Here is a 21022-nt window from a genome sequence, read left to right as displayed (position 1 = left end):
CCTACGGCCTCCCATGAAGTTAAACGACTGGACTTTGATGACAAATACGGAACTCGCGTGTCCCCACAGTAATTAAAAATACAAACAAACTTTGACGATTTATAAACAGATTTTTTTTATATTTCTCATTAAGACTACTTCGAAGTAATGACTGCCGGGGGATAGTCGCCGTCGTAATTTTTGACTTGAATTTTTTGTTGATATTTTTTATAAGGGTAACTTTCTAGTTACGATCGAGATTTAGCTATATTTAACGTAAAATAATATACATTTCTACGTGACACCTTAAAATATAGCACGCTAAAGATAACAGTTATTTGTCTACACATCAATTACATCAATATTTAGCTACAAACAAACAAATAAGGATTTACATTAGGCTGGTGGTGATATAAATGGGGAATGACAGATAATATTATACCCCAAATAAATAATGAATTGAAAAGAAATAGAACCATGTCACACAGACTCAGCCTTTTCGTCTAAAAAAGTTAAGAGTTCAAAATGGTTCTTTTTCAGTTCTGCACTTCTTCAATAGAAAATCAGTGCTCTAAATATAATCATTGTAACTTCAACATAAATTGAGTTTAATATTTAATGTTAAAAAATAGGTACACATTATTTTTTCCCAAAATCAGAGGGTAATTATGACAAAGTAGGCATAAGCCAGCATGCTTCGATCATGATTTATACTTTTTTACATATTAATGTAGACTTGTCAATGAATATGTAAATTAATATTTAATAATATTTAAATGTTATCAAAATAATAAACTGTCGTCAACCTTCATGTAAATATGCTGTAATCTTTTACCCTTATTGTCATTGTTGTTTGAACTTAAATAACAATATTATTATCATATATTAATTATTATCAATACCCTCTATTTGTACAAACCTTAATAATACAGGTCATAAATAACATGATGCAGTGACATAGACAAGGAGAAAAAAAAACTTGCTTGATTACAAAATGAGTGCACAAAATAAGAATGGTGCACAAAAAATAAGAGTGCTAACTACTTTAACGTAATGATTTAGATCTTACTAAAATTTGGTTATCGTAAGTGTCCTCCTGAGAGACCGTGGGGGTTTCTAGGAGCGGGTCTCTGTCCCCCGTCTCATCCGGTCTCTCCTCCGACTTCCGTTCTGAACGGACACGGCACGCGTCACATCTCTTCATGACTACACATACTTCTCAACTGTGGACTGTCAACAAAGTCCTTCAGTACATCCATCACTTATTCATGATGTTTACCATATTTCAATCAATGCACAAAACCTATTCACATACATCCTATGTGTTGACTAAATTTTGCTTGTCTATTGCCTTGTCACCAATTCATATAAAATGTTATAGTAAAAAAAATAGCAACTTAAATTATTAATAGATAAATATATACAAAAATTTAGAACTATAAAAGATTTAGGAAAGTACAGTAAAAGTAAATACCTCATTGTCACTATCAATAAGATAAGTCTCTTCCATTGCACCAAAACATTAAAAAATTATGCTACTGAACTTTTAAAATAACAAATATGTATTAAAAATTCACAGATAAAAAATATAGCACAGCCATCTGTACCGACGGCATGATCACAACAGTGAACAATATTGGATGAAAAGATAATCTATCAGGCATAAAGAAAAATATCATTGTATGCAAATCAAATGTTTGACCATTAGCGAAAATAATGACTGTAACACTCATTCACAACGTACGCATACTCGAGAGCATGTGACCTGAACCGCTACCACTAAATACCAATACAAAATAATTAAAAATCTTCACTTACTACTGTTATTTGGCTTCTGTGGTATGCAAGTGTATTCCATAGAATTTAGGCACCAAATCAGATCAACAGCTCCATCTTTTGAACAGAGTAAGTGAACACTTTAACTAGGATTCTCAATTACGTGTTATAGATACGAGATAAACGATAAATTGCGGAAAAAACGAACAATAACCCCAATGTGCTTTGGTTACTTTTGACAAATTTGACATTTATGTTAGAACATAGACTAGGGGAAAGTTTTTCTTTAGTGACATACATTCCTAGAAATTACTAAATCGGTCGTCGCTTATGACACCTTACATTGACACGATTACATTTTCTTCCGTTCGTTCGGAAGTTGTTAAGGAGTGTTAAAAATGATGGCAACACTTTTAAAAAAAAACCTACACACGTCATCTCGGTGTGTGCTGTCAGTTTTGCAGTTGTAGTTTTTACATGTTATTTGAGAAAATAAAAGCAAATTCGAAATGGTAATGCTTTATAACGTAATGTTCTTTAGATATGTACACCTTAATTTGTGTTTGTTGCTGTATGAAAGTGGCTACTTGTATATAAACGTGTCACCGATGTGCGGCTTATGTTTATAGTTTTCAGCAGTGTTTTTGTGATATTTCAGGTGCTGATAGCGGCAACAGTATGTACGAAGTCGGGGAAAGGTACTTAGAACTTCTATATTTCACTGTTATTCATATAAAAATGTTAAAAGATAAGTATTTATAAACACAACACCCATGTTTCAGCATTGGTCTCCCGTCAGTTTGTGGAGATGACGAAGGCACGTATCGAGGGTTTGCTTGCAGCATTCCCCAAGCTGATGACTGGGGGACGTCAGCATACCTTCGTGGAGACTGAATCTGTCAGGTAGAACCATGCTAATTTATTGAAAACTGCCAAATACATCTGTCAAAATACAGGCTGTAAATTAAGTTAACTTGTAAGACCTGTACTCAATAGTAACCATGCTTTGAGGCATTGCCTGCAAACATTATGGTATTTATAGGTATTAAAGCAATAAGTATGTTTAATATTCTATCTTTTAGACAAGAGTGTAATTAACTTGCAGATATGTATACCAGCCTCTGGACAAACTGTATATGCTGCTCATCACTACTAAAGCTAGCAACATTCTTGAAGACTTGGAGACCTTACGCCTTTTCAGCAGAGTGGTATGATAATTTAAATAATTGTTTATACTGTAAACCAACACAACAATAAACTTTCTGCTCCCTTACTGCCTAAATGATAATGAAAGCAAAATTTCATATTTCAGTATCTGAAATTTTGTGAATAAAAAATGCCTGCTGCTTTATTTATAAAGGTTTAATGGGTAAAACATGAATAAGTGTAAGAGATAACAATATAAATGTATTGCATCATGCTACAACCCTATTGTTTGATAAGTAGTTGGCCTAATTTGTTAATTGGATTATTTCTTGAGCTACTTAAAGAGTTTGACTTTAGTAAGTCTGTACAGCAGTCTCCTAACTGCAGATCAAGAGGTCTTTGGTTCAATTCCCAGTTCATGCAAAGTAGAATTCATCTTTTTAAGTTTTAATTACAATATTTTTCAATTATAGTCTGGGGATTGGTGAAGTGCCTGGTAAATGGCAATATGCTTGCCCCCTAATTAATGGGATTAACATTGTTAATGGTGAAAAATGGATTTATTTAACAAAGTCTAATTTTGTAATGTATTTATTGTCCAGGTGCCAGAGTACTGTACTCAGTTGACAGAAGCGGAGGTGATAAACCAAGCATTCAACCTGCTGTTTGCTTTTGATGAGATTGTGGCTCTTGGCTACAGGGAGAGTGTCAACTTGGCACAGGTTAGTGATAAACAATTATTTTTTTAATTCTTATGTGCCTACTAACTATTTCCTTTTATTTGCATGCCCTAACTTTCGTATAGACTTTTAAAAACGCTGTGCAAAAGAGACAAAACAAATTATCCATTACTAATAGACTTAAGCGAAAATGGGGAAATACTCTGCAGAATTATAGCATTTTTATTTATGTTCAATTCTTAATTTACAGTATGACGTTTGTTTGAGGTTACTATGTATTTATATGCTAAGAAATGTTTTTTAATTTCTTTATAAAATAGATTTAACTTTTTCCCCATTATGCCAGGTGCGATCATTCGTCGAGATGGATTCCCATGAAGAGAAGATCTATCAAGCTGTCAGACAGGTCAGTATTTAATAACAATTTAACAATATTTATTTTTGTTCCACTGTCCATAGATATTATATTATTATATAATGTTATAGACACAAGAACGAGAAGCAGCTAACCGCATGCGAGAACGTGCGAAGGAACTACAGCGAGAGAGACTGGAAGCCGCCAAGCGAGGCGCGCCGCCACGCAGTCAGATGTCATTTGGTAACTGTCTATCTTTTTCTTTCTTATAGTTAGTCACTTTCAAACTGTTCAAAGCTGTGACATGACTTAACAAATGTTCTTGTATGGACACAACTGGGACTTATTTGGAGCAAAGCATGGTGCATACTTTTATGCTGTTCATACATCTTATACAATTTTTTTCTCAACTTAAGAATACCATAACTCGCTAATTGATTTAAATGTTGAGCTCAACTCACTGGTAGTACTAATATAATTCGACAGTAGAGAAGATACAAAGTAGTTTTTACTTCTAGACTCTATTCAGCAATCAAAGAACCTTTTTTTATTGTTTACAGGAAGTGGTGGTTTCGGCAGTTCTTCAATGTCATCATCGTCGGTACAGGAGCCTATCGCTGAGAAAATACCCACTACACCAGCACGTGAAGTGTACGTATAACCAAACAGTTCAGACTAGCTATTAAACGACCCTTTAGTCTATGTCATACATTATGTTATTTAAAATACTGACTATGCATTTAACCGATCCTTGTTCTACCGAAAATAAACTGATATTCTTTTTCTTTGCCCAACATTTTTACTGATTTAATTGTCAAAGATGAGCTTCGACAAACGAAACATCGCGCCGCGTGCCATCATTTGAGAGGGTTATTCATCTAATAATAATAATAAATGTAACCCATAACTGTCCCACTGCTGGGCAAGGGTCTCCTCCCGTAATGAGGGAGGGGTTAGACCTTGAGTCCACCACGCTGGCCAAGTGCGGGTTGGGGACTTTGCATGCCCTCAATAAATGTATTAAACAAAATTTTACGCATGCGAGGTTATTCATCTATGAATCTGTAAAAATACCAATAAATACTTAACCTTATCATAACTTGTAAAATGTTCTTTCAACAAGAACAAACTACCCTCTCGCCACACTTTTTAGCTAAAGCCTTATAGCTTGACACCATGGCGCAGTGAATATAATAATATATCGTTATATGTGTAGCGCTCGTCCGTCGGGTCGGTCGGCCATGAAGCTGGGGTCGCGCGGCACGGACGCCGAGTCCTTCGTGTCGCGCCTGCGCAGTGAGGGCGACACGGCCGCCAGCGCCGCGCCCGCCAAGCTCGATGCGGCTAAGGCTCCTCCACCTGATCATAAGGAGTGAGTATACCTATATTTATTTTAAAATATGGTCAATAATTCTCTTTTTTGGGTTCATATTTCTCTCTTGCCGAAATACAGGCTTAGCCTAGTTTGTGACGTATTATGATTTTAATGTAATTGCGTGTTTATAACTAACTTTAAGACATGTAAAGATTGGCATTGTAAAGATTTAATAAGGCTCTTATACACTATACAAATTATATTTTAAACATATTCATAAAAGTCTGCAATTCTGAATCTAGAAATTGCGGAAACGCGAATTAACGAAAGTATAAGCCAATTTTCAAAAAATAATTTAATGTTTCTTTAACAGTGTACACTTGCGGTTTGAGGAGCGTTTGACGTTAATTGCTGGAAGAGACGGCGATGTACAGAACTTTGAACTTAGCGGTAAGTTAACTATTGGCGTAAGTTTTTATATTTTTAAACAAGTGTAAGTGGTCTTTTTGCAAGAAATTATTAATATATCAGTTCTTCTTCTTAATTTTTTTTCTTAGGATGTTTGTTTGTTTGTCGTATGGTTAGTGGTCAACCTAGTGTCAAAGTTGTTCAAGCCGCCCGTGAGGCCTTTGACGTGGCTTAACGACTGTTATCTTAGTAGACATCAACCGGGACCGACTTTTAGCGTGCCCACCGAAGCACGGAGACGCCCAGTTCAAATACCACTATGCGGTCACCCACCTATGCAATTGCTTAACGCGCGCAACTGGCTATGGGCGCCTTCTGAGGATGAAAGATAAAGAATATAGCAATATTTAATTTCTACATATCAGCATCAATATCTCATTAGGAAAACAAATAGTAAAGATGTAAGGAAGATAAATAAATGTGTAACAATCCCATAGGTCTGCTAACACTGCGCATCAGTAACGAGCAGTACGGACGTATCCACGTGCACGTCGACAACAAGGACACGCGCCCGCTACAGTTACAGGTAACATTTGTTTGTTATACATACATACATATAATTATACGTTTTCCCATAGTGGTAGGCAGTAACCAAAGAACGCCGCTTCTATTTTATTAGACACTAGCTGACCCGCGCAATTTCGCTTGTGTCTCATAAGAGAGAATGGGTCATAATTTTACCCGTTTTTGTAAGATTTTTCGTTACTACTCCGCTCCTAATCGTCGTAGCGTGATGATATATAAGCTCATAGCTTTCCTCTATAAATGGGCTATCTAGCAGAGAGAAGAATTTTTCAAATCGGGTCAGTAGTTCCTGAGATTAGCGCGTTCAAACAAACAAACAAACTCTTCAGCTTTATAATATTCGTATAGATTAATTCTATGCAACCATAATGTAAATTTATGTTAAAATAAGCTTTAATTTTTATCTCATCATCATTGCCTTTTATTCCGGCAAATAATACAAAAACGCCTACATTTTTAAAAAAACGTCCCGCGAAAATCGCAACGTTACTCCGTTAAATCCGCAAGTGGAAACTGCATACTTGTGTTTCCACCAAAAAATAGTCGCATACTATGTAGTTTGCGCTTGCGAGTTAATCGAAGTTATTAACGGGTCCGCTCCGCTCGCAGTGGGTACCAAGCTTTAGTTTGGGATCAAATGAGTTGTCCAATGATATTTATTGATTACTAGCTGACCCGCGCAACTTCGCTTGCGTCCAATAAGAGAGAATGGGTGAAATTTTTCCCCGCTTTTGTAACATTAATTACTGGTACTAAGCTCCTTTTGGTCGTAGCGTGATGATATAATATAGCCTATGTCCTTTTTCGGGTATCAAAATATCTCCATACCAAATTTCATGCAATTTGATTCAGTAGTTAAGGTGTGATTGAGTAGCAGACAGACAGACAGAGTTACTTTCGCATTTATAATATTAGTATGGATTAATTTGTCGGTAGACTCATCCCAACGTGGACAAGGAGGCGTTCCGCTGCAGCGGCGTGATCGGGCTGAAGCAGAGCCAGCGCGCCTTCCCGCTCAACAGTGACGTGGGCGTGCTCAAGTGGCGCCTCAACGCCAGCGACGACAAGCTCGCGCCGCTCTCCGGTGAACATCATATACTATATATACACAATTTTTAAAATTACTATTATATTCTTCGGTATATTCCCAGTTGTCCCCTCTAACACCGCCCGGGGTGACAACTGGGAATAAAAGTAGGAAGCCAATTGAAACTTGCCTACGACACAGGAATTAGTTTAACTCCGACAAATATCTGATAAATTCGTTACAGAAAACTCAGATAATATTTTTGGACCCATAATCCTCCTAGCCGATATACGGCTACGGCGGTCAGTTTCATTGAAACTGACCATCTGTGCAGGACTTTGTTTATAGTGTCCAAGTGTGTGCACAATGCACAGGTACACTCTATTCCTTTACTCTCATAGTTCAGTGGGACAGATAGCCGACACGACCAGTAAGAAGTCAGGCGCAGGACTGACGACTTTACATGCTCTCTGAGGCATGGAGGTCTGCGACTTCAATCGCCTAACTCCGGGCAATAGAATAGACTTTTTGGACCCACCCTGAATTTAAACCCTAGGGCTCTATGTGACAGTGGCAGACGTGCAGTATGTTAATTAGTTTTGTTCATGTGCAGTGAACTGCTGGCCGTCGGAGGGCGCGGGCGGCGGCTGCGACGTGAACATCGAGTACGAGCTCGAACATGACCACCTCACGCTCAACGATGTCAACATACACATACCGTTGCCGTGAGTACCTAACATCTACTTTAACCCCACGCCGATATAAATGTATCAGATATTATTTTGTATTAGGTTTATATTGTGTATTAAAAATAATTATCACATTCTCCAACGGTGAAGGAAAACATCGTGAGGAAACCTTGCATGCCTAAAATTTGTTTAAGACATTTATTGTGGGCATACAAAGTCCCCAAACTGGCCAGCGTGGTGGACTCAAGGCCTAACCCCTCCCACATTACCGGAGAAGACCCTTGCCCAGCATTGGGACATTAATGGTTTTTTTTTTTAAGTTTATGTTTCCACAGTTCAGGGGCCGAAACAGGTCAGTAAAGTCAGTAAAAGTCAGTATTTTTGGACCTGGTCAGTAAAAGTCAGTATTTTCGAAAATCGGTCAGTATTGTCAGTATTTTTCCAAATTCAATATATTTTTTTGGTTTTCCTCTGCTGTTGGCCAATCTTACATTCTCGATTTGTCCTGTGATGATATCTGAGGGCTGCTTTGGATACTCTGTGTATGTGGATGATCTACTACGTACACATATATTGAAGCATCACATGACCTCAAAAAATAGCATCTAAACTTGTCACGAAAATTAAGGGATATAAAAAAAAAAACAAATTTTTGGGTGATTTTCAACAAGCTGTAACTCAGAGGAAAATGGTCGTACAGAAAAAATAAAAAAACAAATATTGTAGCTCCAAGTGTCTAGTTTTTAGATATGACGATGAAAAATTTTTGTCATGGCCAGGTCTGGAGAAATCCTACGAAAACTACCGAAAAAAAAAATTCCAAATTTTTTACCGCCTAAAAATAGGTCCACGGGCTTCAAAAAAATGTTTTTGATTCTTTCGTTCAAAAGTTCTTTTAGAAAATTTAATTCTCTTTAATTTGCCGTATTCAAAAAGCCTGTACGACGGTTTGCCGCGGAGTTATCGTCAATCAAAGCAAAAAAGTTATTTTTGACTTTGATATTCAATAACTCCGGAAATAATGATCGTACAGGAAATCAAAGGAGGGTTTTGAAAACTGCACAATATTCTCTATAAGAAAATGTAAACATGGTTAAGAAAAAATAAATTTTGAAATGAAAACTCGGACTGAAAAAAAGACAAAAATTCGCAAAATTAAGGATATTTGGATAACTTGGTATAACTTTGGATAAAATGGATGAACGAAGGATATCGTCAGTAATTTTTCAACGTCAAAGTGTCCCCTAAAATTCCTCAAAAATTCAAAGCGCCGCGATTTTTTTTTCGTTGTGCCCCGAAGCTTCAAATTCTTTGTTTTTGCTAAAATCAATTTTGCAATTTAGTGATTTTTATTCATTTTTTTAATAAATTTTTCTTTTTTCTCTCTAAAATCTTTATTTTTTCGATTAAAAAGCAAATCGCGTGCCTATGCTCACTCCACGACATCGTCGAGCCCGATTGGCTTATGCGCATGACCACATCACGATTGGGGTCGTAGACAGTGGACCAGTGTCTTATGGCAGCGATAGACGATCTCTCGTTTTGCGATTTGCTTTTTTATCCAAATATCCTTAATTTTGCGAAATTTTGTCTTTTTTTCAGTCCGAGTTTTCAATTAAAAAAAATTTTTTTTTCTTAAAGATGTTTACATTTTCTTATAGAGAATATTGTGCAGTTTTCAAAACCCTCCTTTGATTTCCTGTACGATCATTATTTCCGGAGTTATTGAGTTTGCTTTGATTGACGATAACTCCGCGGCAAATCGTCGGACAGGCTTTTTGAATACGGCAAATTAAAGAGGATTAAAATTTCTAAAAGAACTTTTGAACGAAAGAATCAAAAAATATTTTTTTAAGCCCGTTGACCATTTTTTGGACGGAAAAAAATTTTGAAAAAAATTTTTCGGTAGTTTTCGTAGTATTTCTCCAGACCTGGCCATGACAAAAAATTTTCATCGTCATATCTAAAAACAAGACACTTGGAGCTACAATTATTTTTTTTATTTTTTCTGTACGACCATTTTCCTCGGAGTTACAGCTTGTTGAAAATCACCCAAAAATGTTGATTTTTTTTATATCCCTTAATTTTTGTGACTAGTGTATTTGAAATCAATATTTTTGGAGTGAAAGCTTGTTTAGCGGCGTTGCGCACGTTTTTGGAATGGGTTAAAACTTCTCAACTCGTAAAAAATTCTTAAGACCTCATCGAAAATTCGTTAGACCTGATCGAAAATTCGTTAGACCTGATTGAAAATTCGTTAGACCTGATTGAAAATTCGTTAGACCTGATTGAAAATTCGTTAGACCTGATTGAAAATTCGTTAGACCTGATTGAAAATTCGTTAGACCTGATTGAAAATTCGTTAGACCTGATTGAAAATTCGTTAGACCTGATTGAAAATTCGTTAGACCTGATCGAAAATTCGTAAGACCTGATCGAATATTCGTAAGACGGGAAGTTTTTTAGAGTTTTTGGTGTTTATTGGAGTTTAATGGAGTTTATTAGAATTTTTGGAGTTTATTGGCGTTTTTAGGGTTTATTTGTGTTTTTTGGAGTCTATTGAACATTAAGACAATAAAAAGGCGGTGCTGGTTGTCTATGGGGATGGTGGAGGCCAATAACTGAAAATAAGCTTTATATTTCACACCATTCACCCAAAAAAAGGTTTGGAAATGGTCAGTATTTGGTCAGTATTTTTGAATTTTTGGTCAGTAAAATCAGTACTTTTGATCATGGAACTTGTTTCGGCCCCTGACAGTTAGACTATAGTAGAGTTTGATAAAATATGCATTTTTTGTTGAGCAGGGCAACCTTAAATATTTAAAGATCTCTAGTTTACCCCTAAACTCGTAACTTTACACCGAATTAAACTCCAGTCTAATAATTTGTTTTCAGAACCATTCACTTTATCTCTGTATTTCTCAGTTAATAATAATGTGTGCAATATTCGTCCAGTTCCGGCAACACGTCAGTGGTGGTGCACCAGTGGGAGGGCAGCTATGCGCAGAAGGGTCGCACGCTCATCTGGAGCATCCCCATCATCAACAAACTGCACAAGTCTGCCAGCCTTGAGTTCACGTGAGTATATCAGCACAATGTTCTGCTTGCTCGTAGGTTATTAAAATACGACGTTTAAAAACGTCTTTTATACGTTTTGATTTTTTTATGATGAACGTTTGATGAAGGAATTAATGGTGTTGTATGTTAATAACCTACGAACAAGTTTAATTTTCCTAAGGCCTTTTGCCGCAAAGCGCTCACTGACTGCTATCTTATTAAATGGAGTGTTCTTAAAACCTTTTTTTTATTTAATGAATTTCCCTTAAACGTCGCATCAATAGCAAAATTAGTCAAAAACGTATTTTAGACAATTTTAGTATTTCGATTGGGATTGAATAAGTGCATTATTTAATTCCATATAGTACGCCCTAAATGTATATTCTTAACATTTGTTTCCCATACAGCGTGACCCCAGCCATCCCGAACGACTTCTTCCCCCTGTCAGTGACGTGGACGTCGGACACGTCGCTGGCGCTGCTGACGGCCACCAAGGTCACGCACGCCGAGGACTCCGCGCCGCTCGACTTCTCGCAGGAGATCAGCTTCCACCCCGACAAGTACGAGATTGTCTAACACCATCGTTACAGGAGGTAGCCCACACTATTGTACTGTGTAGCTTATGAAATATCAATAGTAATATTAGGTCGGGGAAAAAGTCTTTTCGCATTATAGTATGTATTAACTTGTAATAAAATCTTATCTCTACACAAAAAAGCTCGATATTTTGGTACCCACGAGCTCACTGAAAGAAACCTAATGAACCGTGTACTCATTTGCGATTCTTAAAGCCAAAGAGATTTTATTACAAGTTCGAATATGTTCAGCAGTTTTATGATATTTCATAATGATCTATTTCAATTAGTTCAACTTAAATAATAACAAAATGAACTAACGGGAAAATACACGGTTTTCCCCCCATGGGTTTAGGTAGAGTGTATATAGAAATTGACTAGTTCAAAATAGAAAAATCGTTATGTTAACAATTTGAATAGCTGAAGAGATTGCTAGCAAACAGTCAGTTAAGCTTTGTGAATGCGTCAAGATCGCTTGAACAGCTTTGACACTAGATAGACTGTTAGCTTTATGACGAATAAATAAAGATTACACTTTTAAAACTGTTAAATTATGCTCTATAATAAGCAATAATATAAACTACATAATACAACACTTATCGCTACCTCCCTGAAATAAACTTAGTGTTAATTTGAAACTTATAATCCTATACATAAGAATTATTTTTATTAGAATATCGTGTTAAATTAATAAGTTTCATTGTATTACAAAGAATTATTATTGTATAACATTCCTGAGACTACTGTGCCAGCAAACATATGAAACATTCAAATGAAAGAAATATATCACCTTGAGTTTGTAAACCAACATTTCGACTACAGTGTGTAGTAAAATTGTATAAAACTATAAATTATAAATAAAAGCTATAAAAATGTGTGTAAAGTTGTTTTATTTGTGATGATGTTGGGTTTAGTAGTGGTTTGTGTGATTGTGAAGGAAACCCTGTGTATATTGATGGATTGGTCTGTGGACTCGGATATAAGTAGCTTCGACTGGCCTCTGAGGGGACCGACACTCAATTTAGAGGATAGCTGTTAGTACTTACCTATTTTTAGTGGCAGTGTTTGACCAAAATAGTTAGATGTTTCTATACAGCTAAGTAGTGCTTATTACGAAAATCGTAGATATCGAGAAATAGTAATTTTAATTTTAAAGGGTCTGTTTGTCTGTCAGTCTATCTCAATGTAGGTATGTGTAACATGTAGTAGTAGTTTTTCATGGATTAAGAATAACTTTGTTACTTGGCTATGTAATAAGACTTAAAAGAGGTTTTTGTCAATTTTACTTTTAAATTAAAAGATTTTATATCAGTTCCAAAATCTGTGGAGTCCAAAAAAGTTATGCAGAATTTACAAAATATACAATTCCCGAATCTGGATTGTTAGCACGAGGCAAAAAAGTTGAGCTAGGAAATCTTGAATTCTTCTGCTCTACTCCAAAGTAAAGCTGCTATAACATGCTCTTACAGACTTCGCATCATTAGAGAACTACGATGTGGGTGCAACTTCAGTGACGGAGAAGCAATACCCGTGGATAGCGCGCGTTATACACTCGCGGACGAAAGACTACCCGCATATCTGCACCGCCGTGTGTATCGAGCCTTATATATTTGTTACTGCTGCCCGGTGCCTTTATACGTAGGTATTATCGTTAAGTTCACTGCTTACTGAACTCAGCAATAACAACTAATCGTTCTATCTAGACTTTTATGCTTAGGTACTCATACCAGTTGCATTTGGTTCGAATAATAAGTTAAGATAAAATATCTTTACATTAAATTTAAGAAAGCAAGAATTGTTACCTACTTAACTGAAGCAGGTACTGAAATACTACTCTGTAACGTAAGTAAGAACCTAATCAGTGAATTATGTCCAAATAGGATAGTTGCAGGAGCAAATTCTGAGGTATAGCGCCCTGCATATCTAATAATTGTAATCTTTCAGTATCAAAGTGGACTACACAACAATAATATACGGCTCAAACTTCCTGCAAGCTCTAGCATTTGTCATACCATCAGACATGTCCAAACAAGGCTTTGACGACATCGGCTTCATAATAGTAAAGAAAAAAGATGACGTCTCGTGGTCTGCTATACAGATATTAAATATGAGCAACAGAACAGATGACGCTTTCAAATGGTTCACTAAACTTGACTTTGCAAAGGCTATTAGTCCGAAAGTTGTTGGATATTCTGCTCCGAAGGTACGTTTATATCAGGGTATTCCCCCGAAAATTTACATAGGGCGTCAATTTATTTATAACTCTGTAAATTATAAATTTTGTAGCATAAGTAGATAAATAAAATCGCCAATAAGCTATGTAGCTTGGCGAGAAGAATAAATGTAAAATATTATTATATATTTTAATTATCAAACAATTAAAAAAATAAATATAGGTAATTTTTCTGGGAATAAATATGAGTAAGATTTTTAAATTTGATTACATTTCAAATAGGTGTAATATTCTAACCATTCAAAAACTTTATTTTCCAACAGGGTATTCACAGAATAAGAATAGCAAAAAGACATTACAATTTAACAGATCTGGCAGTAGTCGTCCATTTAGACTTGTGTTCAAAGATCTTAACGGCCAATGACGTGTTAAAAGGGTTCGGCGTGCCTTGTTATCATTCATGCGCATATTCTGACTTCATCAAAAGCAGTGAGAAATGCAAACACTACCACGGCGTCGAGGGTGGGGTACTTTTTGACACAATTACTAAGAAACTAATTGGAATAGCCACTTGGGGAACGTATTATAGTAAATATGAGTTACCTGTGGGCTTCGCTGTACCGAATTCAGAAAGCTTTTATAAAGATTATGAATGTGCGAAGCGTATTAGAGATGACGATGGCGAAGATGTACAGAAAGGGTACTTTCAAAGTCTTTGTGATGTATAATTTTCAGTTAAAGTAAATATTTTGGTAGTTACTTCTTGTGGTTTTATTATGGACCTTTATGATGTAGGTTATGAAATGATTACTGTCTAACTAATTAACGCCGTGCAAGTTCTGATTTGATAATCAGTGTTATAAAGTAATTAATTAGTTTTGAAAATGTATAATATATGAGTTAAAAAGGTAAAACATTGCATGACTAATCAGAGATTACAATATTAAAATTTATTAGTAAAACAGGAAGTACAATAAGGCATAAATTAGATGATACTTAAAATAGGGGAGGTGTTAATTAAAACTCATAAATCAAATTTTTGACACTTATATTAAAGTTACATTTTATACAATAATCACATTAACATCTTAAGTACGATCTATTCTTCTACATTAAAATTAAACTTAAATCCAGTATTAGTAAACGAAAATTTGAATTTCTTAGCATCTTCACTAGGTTTTTCACTTTTAATTTCACCTTCTGATTTAGTGTTGCCCTCATTTAGGTTGGGGTCACTAGTGTTGCCAGTTTTAGTGTTACCCTCATTTAGATTGGGATCAACAGTATTGCCAGTATTAGTGCCCTCATTTAAATTGGATGCACTAGAACTGCCAGCAACATTATTGCTATCATCTGTTTGCTCCGAAGGCAAGTTGAAATTAAATCTAAATGATTCATCTCCCGTTGTTAGAAATGCAGACTTCCTATAAAATGTTGCTTTTGGTTTATCTGGCACTTCTGATATCTTGATCTTACTTGCCACTGCAAAAAAGATAAAGAAATCTGATGATTGATTCTTTAGCTTTCATATCTTAATTCAATTATTAAAGGCAGTTAATGATTTTTCGAGGAACTTTATATTTTAGACCTGATAAAGCTTAACTCTGGAAGGGGCAATTACTTAGTTGTAACTGAAAGAATTTGTTTGCAAAAAATTGTTTATATATATTTAGTTTTTATTCTTTTATTATTCTATTTAAATTTCAGGTCTTATATCTATCCCACAAGTAAAAATGCTATTACTACAATTTTATAAGTTCATGATGTCCATTCTAACTTAACATTATTAGTTAAAATGATCATCAAAAACCAAATGATTGGTAAAATACTCACTCCTGAACCTTTAACTTACTCTTAACCAATTTCTTCTCTTCGGCGGCCATCTTAGCCCGATAGTCACCAAAATGGGTTCTCATAAGCTGTCTCTTGCGGATTACTGGCTGGTTGTTGTTCTTTAACACAGTTAGCACCTTCCATGCTTCTTGCACTGGAAGAAAAAAAATATGTTCAGATACATAGAAAAAAAAATGCTTGCAAATTTTTCAACCAGTCTCTTTGCACTTCTTACAAAGATATATTATCTAAAATTTCCACAAACAAAAGTTTATTTTATTCACTTTTTTCTATTATATCCCTCTTACAGCTCTAAACATGACAGTCAAATATGATGAACAAAAAGATCAATACCCACAACAAAAACATAACCTACCTACATAATAGTAATCTTAACAAATTATGCATTTTTTTATTTCCAATGAATAATGAGCTATGATTAGGCTCATGAATGGTCTAGATTACACATAATTGTGAAATCATTTGAAAACAAGTGTGCAAATCTACAATCTTGACATACCTACATGAAAAAACTGATGAAAAAGTTCAGCGATATTACAAAATTACATTTAAAAACTTACATTGTCTTTCGCTGCCTTTCTTTTCATTCAAAGAACGTTCCAATTGTTGAATACACCAGCAGAGTTCTAATTGGAATTGTCTCACGGATTCTTCAGGGTCTATGCCATCCGAACTATCTTTCTCGACCTTAAAAGGTTTCTGTATCGAGTTAGATTTCCCCTTGGAATGTAGTTTTGTTGGTTTAGGCATGTTTTAAGATACTAAAAGAAGATAAATGCAGCTGAAAATAGTTTTAAATCTCTTTTAAATGCACAACCAAATTACACCACGTTTTGTTTTGTTTTGATCATTTGACAGCGTTGACATAGATTCATACTCCTCTATTCATTTACTTTTTTTTATTACTAATTTGACGTTCAGAAACAACAAAAACAAATACTATGAGTAACTGTGCATACTCGGCTTTATTGGGGTTGCTATATTTTACAGAATTTATTTAGTCGTCATTCGTCAGTGGCGACTTCCTACAATGACGTAACGTGCCAGACTGTGACACTAAAATTCTAACCTCAAATAATTTGACTGAAGTTTTCACGAGAATATAGTATGCCGCTTGGAAAATTTGGAAAAATTACTCTTTCGTGGTAATTACTTCAATAATAACTACACATTGCCTGTTAAAATTGTACAGTTTGATTGTGGTGAGCCCTCCATAATTCGATTATTTTCCTTATTGATTTCAATATTTATCTTCTAAAACTGTTAAAACAAGAATAAATTAAATATATATCCGATTAACTTGTTAATTTCCACGTTCTAAATACTAGTAAACCTGTAAGTAATCACAAAATTTTCGTTCATAACCTAAAATAAAAAAAATAACATCTAAATTTATGAACATATATAGATATTTTTACTTCATGAATTATGATGTAAACTTTAAAGGCACGCTGTACGACTGTTTGCAGGCTAGCAATAACGGTGACCAGTCTATCATTGTTTGTGGTGGCCAAGAACCAAGTAAATGCTCACCGCTTGGAGAACATGAAAGCTCGTGAACGTATGCGCAAGTCTAACGAAGGAGAATACCCCGACTTGTACAGACAACTGTGAATTTTACCCTGTAAGTATCAGGCTACATTAGAATTTACTTGCTGATTAACTTCACTAAAAAGCTTGTTACCACTATTTAGTAGTGATGAACTCTGGTTCAGGAAACTATTGGGCTCATGGGAAGGTGTAGACGTCTCAACTTCTTTCCTTGATTTTGCACTGTCTAATGACTTCATTTTTAATAAGCACCTATAAAGAAACTGAATGTAATAAATTAAAGAACAGGTATACTTTTTGTAATGTCTTAATTTTATAATTCCAGTAATCGTTTGAAACAAGTAAATAAGTGTGAGTGAGACAAGATGGCCGTACCCCAGCTAGACCCGGCGAAGCTGCAGCTGGTGCAGGAGCTCGAGATTGAGATGATGTCGGACATGTACAACCGACTGGTCACTGCCTGCCACCGCAAGTGCATACCTGTTAAATACCACGAGACAGAGCTTGGTGAGAATCTTCCCCTTCAAACTTAAGTATTTACTTGGCTGGAGCTAAGTCTCGCTGGCAAGAGTGCAAGGGAATAGAGTGTACCTGTGTATTGTGCATACACTTGGACTCTATAAACCAAGTCACTGTTTGCCAGTTTTAATGAAATTGACCGCTGTAGCTGGATACTGGCTAGGACAATATTATTATTACTTCCAATAATTCAGGACTATTCAAATCGAAACTGGTGAAGAAATGAAGTGCTGTACCTACATTGAATGTGCTAAGTTGTCTTAGTATATTTTCATAATGCATGTTACTGATGTGAAAATCCTAGAAAATTTTGTTCTACTCCTGGACTTGTTTAACTATTTTATCCACAAATACATACATACTCTTGTTAAACACAGACATTTAGGCAGAGGTGTATCAAATACCAGTACAACAAAATTAGTGGTAATAGCCAATTTCTATGATATTAATATCTAATAGATTTTTATTGCCTCTTTCAGGTAAGGGTGAGTCAGTATGCCTGGACCGCTGCGTGGCGAAATACCTGGACGTGCACGAACGCATCGGCAAGAAACTCTCCAACATGTCTCAAGGTCCTGACGAAGATTTAACTAAGGTCCCCATGCCGGACAAGAAATAATAGTAGATAGTAATGGATGTTGCTTACAATGAACCTATTTTACATCATAGATAGTGTTACCACTGTTAATAATTTATTATCTATGGTTACTAACGATTTATGCCACTGATGTGACTGTTTAGACCTGCAAAAATGGTCAATAGAAATAATAAACTATGGCACAAAATGACAATAGTTGAACAAAGAGGTTAAGTACAATTTTTGTTGTCTGTGTCAATTACATATGGCTGCAGGTGTTCTGTCATTGGTGATGGTCTTGCCAGAGTAAAATAAAGACATAATAAAGATATGATAAGGTTGCATTTACGACGCAAGTTAGGCACTGTACTTGTTCCTATTATTAGTTCAAATATGATTCATTGTATTCAACTATCCACTAGTTAATTATGTGAGAAAGATAATTTAATGTTCGGGTATACTGGAAAATAAATAATTTTGCTTGAAATACATTTACTATTACGTAATTACAAGTCTAAAACTTTCAGCATACATCGGCCACGTGTACGCTTGATCTGATGGCAAATACTTATGTAGAGCTACATTGTTTGCATACCATGCAATGCAACTGATTTTAGATGTTATAAAGGCGCTTCTAAATGCATGAAAGACGTCTAATATAGTTCTATGATTTGAGTAATTTATTTGAACTATGTTATATATCTAATAGTATATGTATTTCAAGTGTTATATGAATTTTCTGGTCGCTTTAAAACTGTACAATTCATGTAATGTTTAGAATGGGTGATTATTTAGACGGATGCCGTAGTCTTGTTAGAAACTGTTAGAAATAAAACTATTTAAATGCAGTACTACTTTTATTTTGTTCAACAAAATCCTAGTACATTATAAAACATAATCTACAACTATCTACAATATTAATTTATTATACAGGGTTCGAAAATATCCGATATTATTGATATACATCGGATGATAATATTTTAACATCAATATAACTACGATTGTCCCTTTAAATGTCTTTGGTATTATATTACTTTATATTATAGTATAATTTGAAATGTGCTGCATATTGATACAAAAGCTTGCATATTACACAAATCACTATGGGCCGCCAAATGGAAAAATTTACTCTGGCAATACAGGATCAAAATTTCATTATAATAAACGGAATTAAGTAATTACAAATAAGCAATAAGCATTATAATATAAGTTATACTAGTCAAATAGTACAGTTTATAAATGAATCCACGTAAACATGATAATTTCCCAAATGACGGCATAATAAAGGTAAATATGTACCTACTATTGTTCTATAATTGGAATATAACCTACGGCTACGTGAGCCTTAATTAAGATATTATCCTGTTACTGACATAAACAGTATTTATATCGCGATACACATCAATGATACACACATACGTCGCACCCTGTCCACTAGCCTACTGCGCTTTTCTCCGCATACCCACTTTAGTCGCGTTATCGATCAGTCCAAATCCATAGCCGAGTCGGTAAGTCTTAATAAGTTGAGCCAACACATAGATATGTGACGCGAAGAAGAAAACGCTTTTCATCCATATGTAGAAAAATACTTCTTGGCCTCGAAATTCTAGCATGTAAGCGTAGAACAGCCAAGCGCCCTGGCACGTGACCCAGGCGAGCGCGAGGAAGAATGCGTTAACTATATGAATCTTGAAGCAGTGCGCCACAAGCGGCAATAACGACAAGAACCATATGAAGTATTGTGACGTCATCACACTGTTAAAAGCCACCATGACGACAGCCTGGCAGAACAAAGCGAAGGGCAAGCTGTTCGCCCTCACACCGAACGTCAAACTGATCGCAAACAGGATTATAACTTCGGATATCTGCACTATTACCTTCACTATATCGATGGCCACTTCGTCCATAGTTAGGTACGAGTAATAGAACAGAATGGAGAAGTTGTGACGAGTGTCTCTTCTGAACAGATGGTAGAGGTAAGTCTCGAACAGGAACTCGTAGCCGTACAGCACGTACATGCCGTATGTGAGCCCTATTATAGTAACGATGGTGCTCAGGGTCAAATACATCTGTCGTCTGTTGGGCAGTAGCAGCCACAACCCGTGGAGCACGCTCGTAGCTGGAGTTATAGTGTCGTACGCCCCCAAGCTCAAGAACATTGGGAAGCTAAACGCCAGAGGGTAGAGCCGTAGATGTATCGACAGTCCTAAGAAAAACCCAGCCAATGAGAATCTAAGCAAATGATTTTTGACTGAATTAATTCGTAGAAAATACAGAGACATTATGATGAAGAAACACGACACGGAGTCTGCATTACCGCGGGTCGTTATAGCGATACTCATGGGATTGTAGATCCACAACTGCGCGCAGTACGACGGTACTTTAGACAGGCCATAAGTAAATAATTGCCTCTCCACTAATTTCTTACTTGCAATCGATATAAGAATGTCGAAGAAAGAAAACAGTACTTTTCCAAAGTCCTTGTGTAAGAAGATGTTTGGTGTCAGCATGATCGCTATGAGGGGGCTGTACCGGTATGTGTGACGTCGGTAAGGCGACTCGCCGTTGACGACGTGACGCGCCGCGTCCGTGAACACTTTGTAGTCCACATCAGTGTACTGTAACTCGTACATCTGGTCATGGTAGTGTGCGTATGCGATAAGAAGCAACCTCACCACAGTACCGGCTGCCAGGTGAAATTTAAACGGCAGATCGATGAAATTCCGGGTACGACGCAAGCTCACGTCCGGCATTTT

The 21022-nt window shown here is 35.9% G+C and overlaps 6 protein-coding genes across 11 annotated transcripts in view; 3 read left to right on the top strand and 3 right to left on the bottom strand.

Moving 5' to 3' along the window:
• LOC142984091 (deubiquitinase DESI2) overlaps positions 1 to 2022 on the bottom strand; it is a 30033-nt gene extending 28011 nt beyond the window's left edge. Inside the window, exons 1-2 of one of the 5 annotated variants that reach the window (XR_012960134.1) lie at positions 1798 to 2022; positions 1049 to 1209 (exon numbers count right to left, since the gene is read on the bottom strand). Coding sequence is in view for 3 of the 5 variants with exons in the window: in XM_076131418.1 (XP_075987533.1) it covers positions 1049 to 1183 (135 nt within the window). In the remaining 2 variants the exon portion in view is untranslated. Of the gene's footprint in view, positions 1 to 1048; positions 1210 to 1453; positions 1614 to 1797 lie in introns of those variants that run through there. The other 4 variants (XM_076131418.1, XM_076131417.1, XM_076131422.1 and 1 more) reach the window with 4 other exon arrangements.
• A 111-nt stretch (positions 2023 to 2133) lies between these two features.
• Positions 2134 to 12469, top strand: deltaCOP (coatomer subunit delta). The gene is made up of 15 exons (XM_076131546.1): positions 2134 to 2267; positions 2414 to 2453; positions 2538 to 2658; positions 2861 to 2963; positions 3504 to 3623; positions 3928 to 3987; positions 4068 to 4179; positions 4497 to 4587; positions 5153 to 5308; positions 5625 to 5701; positions 6157 to 6245; positions 7181 to 7328; positions 7885 to 7996; positions 10916 to 11038; positions 11425 to 12469. The coding sequence occupies exons 1-15, from the start codon at positions 2265 to 2267 to the stop codon at positions 11591 to 11593; spliced, it is 1524 nt and encodes a 507-aa protein (XP_075987661.1). The 5' UTR covers positions 2134 to 2264; the 3' UTR covers positions 11594 to 12469.
• Positions 12470 to 12491: 22 nt separating this feature from the next.
• On the top strand, positions 12492 to 14493 carry LOC142984075 (uncharacterized). Its single transcript, XM_076131385.1, has 4 exons — positions 12492 to 12626; positions 13062 to 13230; positions 13537 to 13795; positions 14089 to 14493. Exons 1-4 carry the CDS (start codon positions 12494 to 12496, stop codon positions 14491 to 14493), a joined length of 966 nt encoding a protein of 321 aa, XP_075987500.1. The 5' UTR covers positions 12492 to 12493.
• A 303-nt stretch (positions 14494 to 14796) lies between these two features.
• On the bottom strand, positions 14797 to 16498 carry LOC142984095 (UPF0488 protein CG14286). Its single transcript, XM_076131427.1, has 3 exons — positions 16180 to 16498; positions 15618 to 15752; positions 14797 to 15247 (listed from the first exon to the last, which is right to left on the bottom strand). The coding sequence occupies exons 1-3, from the start codon at positions 16367 to 16369 to the stop codon at positions 14865 to 14867; spliced, it is 708 nt and encodes a 235-aa protein (XP_075987542.1). The 5' UTR covers positions 16370 to 16498; the 3' UTR covers positions 14797 to 14864.
• Positions 16499 to 16619: 121 nt separating this feature from the next.
• Tim10 (translocase of inner membrane 10) lies at positions 16620 to 19114 on the top strand. 2 transcript variants are annotated; one of them, XM_076131429.1, is made up of 4 exons: positions 16620 to 16764; positions 17089 to 17243; positions 17496 to 17677; positions 18169 to 19114. In XM_076131429.1, exons 3-4 carry the CDS (start codon positions 17536 to 17538, stop codon positions 18306 to 18308), a joined length of 282 nt encoding a protein of 93 aa, XP_075987544.1. In that variant the 5' UTR covers positions 16620 to 16764; positions 17089 to 17243; positions 17496 to 17535; the 3' UTR covers positions 18309 to 19114. The 2 variants fall into 2 exon arrangements, with proteins under 2 accessions (XP_075987544.1, XP_075987545.1); XM_076131430.1 differs by having other exon boundaries at positions 16655 to 16821.
• Positions 19111 to 21019, bottom strand: PIG-M (Phosphatidylinositol glycan anchor biosynthesis class M). The gene has a single exon (XM_076131424.1). The coding sequence runs from the start codon at positions 21017 to 21019 to the stop codon at positions 19706 to 19708; it is 1314 nt and encodes a 437-aa protein (XP_075987539.1). The 3' UTR covers positions 19111 to 19705.
• Between the last annotated feature and the right edge of the window lie 3 nt (positions 21020 to 21022).

Source organism: Anticarsia gemmatalis, chromosome 26 (genome assembly GCF_050436995.1).
Source record: "Anticarsia gemmatalis isolate Benzon Research Colony breed Stoneville strain chromosome 26, ilAntGemm2 primary, whole genome shotgun sequence".
NCBI lineage: Eukaryota > Metazoa > Arthropoda > Insecta > Lepidoptera > Erebidae > Anticarsia > Anticarsia gemmatalis.
The sequence above is the reverse complement of the archived record's forward strand: the minus strand, read 5'-3'. Positions and strand labels throughout refer to the sequence as shown.

Bases quoted from the DNA above. Each gene is read 5' to 3' on its own strand.
- deltaCOP (XM_076131546.1), top strand. The intron at 2,964-3,503 runs GTATGATAATTT...TTTATTGTCCAG, and splicing joins TACGCCTTTTCAGCAGAGTG to GTGCCAGAGTACTGTACTCA. The intron at 7,997-10,915 runs GTGAGTACCTAA...ATATTCGTCCAG, and splicing joins AACATACACATACCGTTGCC to TTCCGGCAACACGTCAGTGG.
- LOC142984075 (XM_076131385.1), top strand. From the start codon at position 12,494: ATGTTGGGTTTAGTAGTGGTTTGTGTGATTGTGAAGGAAACCCTGTGT. The intron at 12,627-13,061 runs GTTAGTACTTAC...ATGCTCTTACAG, and splicing joins ACTCAATTTAGAGGATAGCT to ACTTCGCATCATTAGAGAAC. The intron at 13,231-13,536 runs GTAGGTATTATC...GTAATCTTTCAG, and splicing joins GCTGCCCGGTGCCTTTATAC to TATCAAAGTGGACTACACAA.
- LOC142984095 (XM_076131427.1), bottom strand. From the start codon at position 16,369: ATGCCTAAACCAACAAAACTACATTCCAAGGGGAAATCTAACTCGATA. The intron at 15,753-16,179 runs GTAAGTTTTTAA...TTTTTCTTCCAG, and splicing joins GAAAGGCAGCGAAAGACAAT to TGCAAGAAGCATGGAAGGTG. The intron at 15,248-15,617 runs GTAAGTTAAAGG...TCTTTTTTGCAG, and splicing joins AGAGAAGAAATTGGTTAAGA to TGGCAAGTAAGATCAAGATA.
- Tim10 (XM_076131429.1), top strand. From the start codon at position 17,536: ATGGCCGTACCCCAGCTAGACCCGGCGAAGCTGCAGCTGGTGCAGGAG. The intron at 17,678-18,168 runs GTGAGAATCTTC...TGCCTCTTTCAG, and splicing joins ATACCACGAGACAGAGCTTG to GTAAGGGTGAGTCAGTATGC.
- PIG-M (XM_076131424.1), bottom strand. From the start codon at position 21,019: ATGCCGGACGTGAGCTTGCGTCGTACCCGGAATTTCATCGATCTGCCG.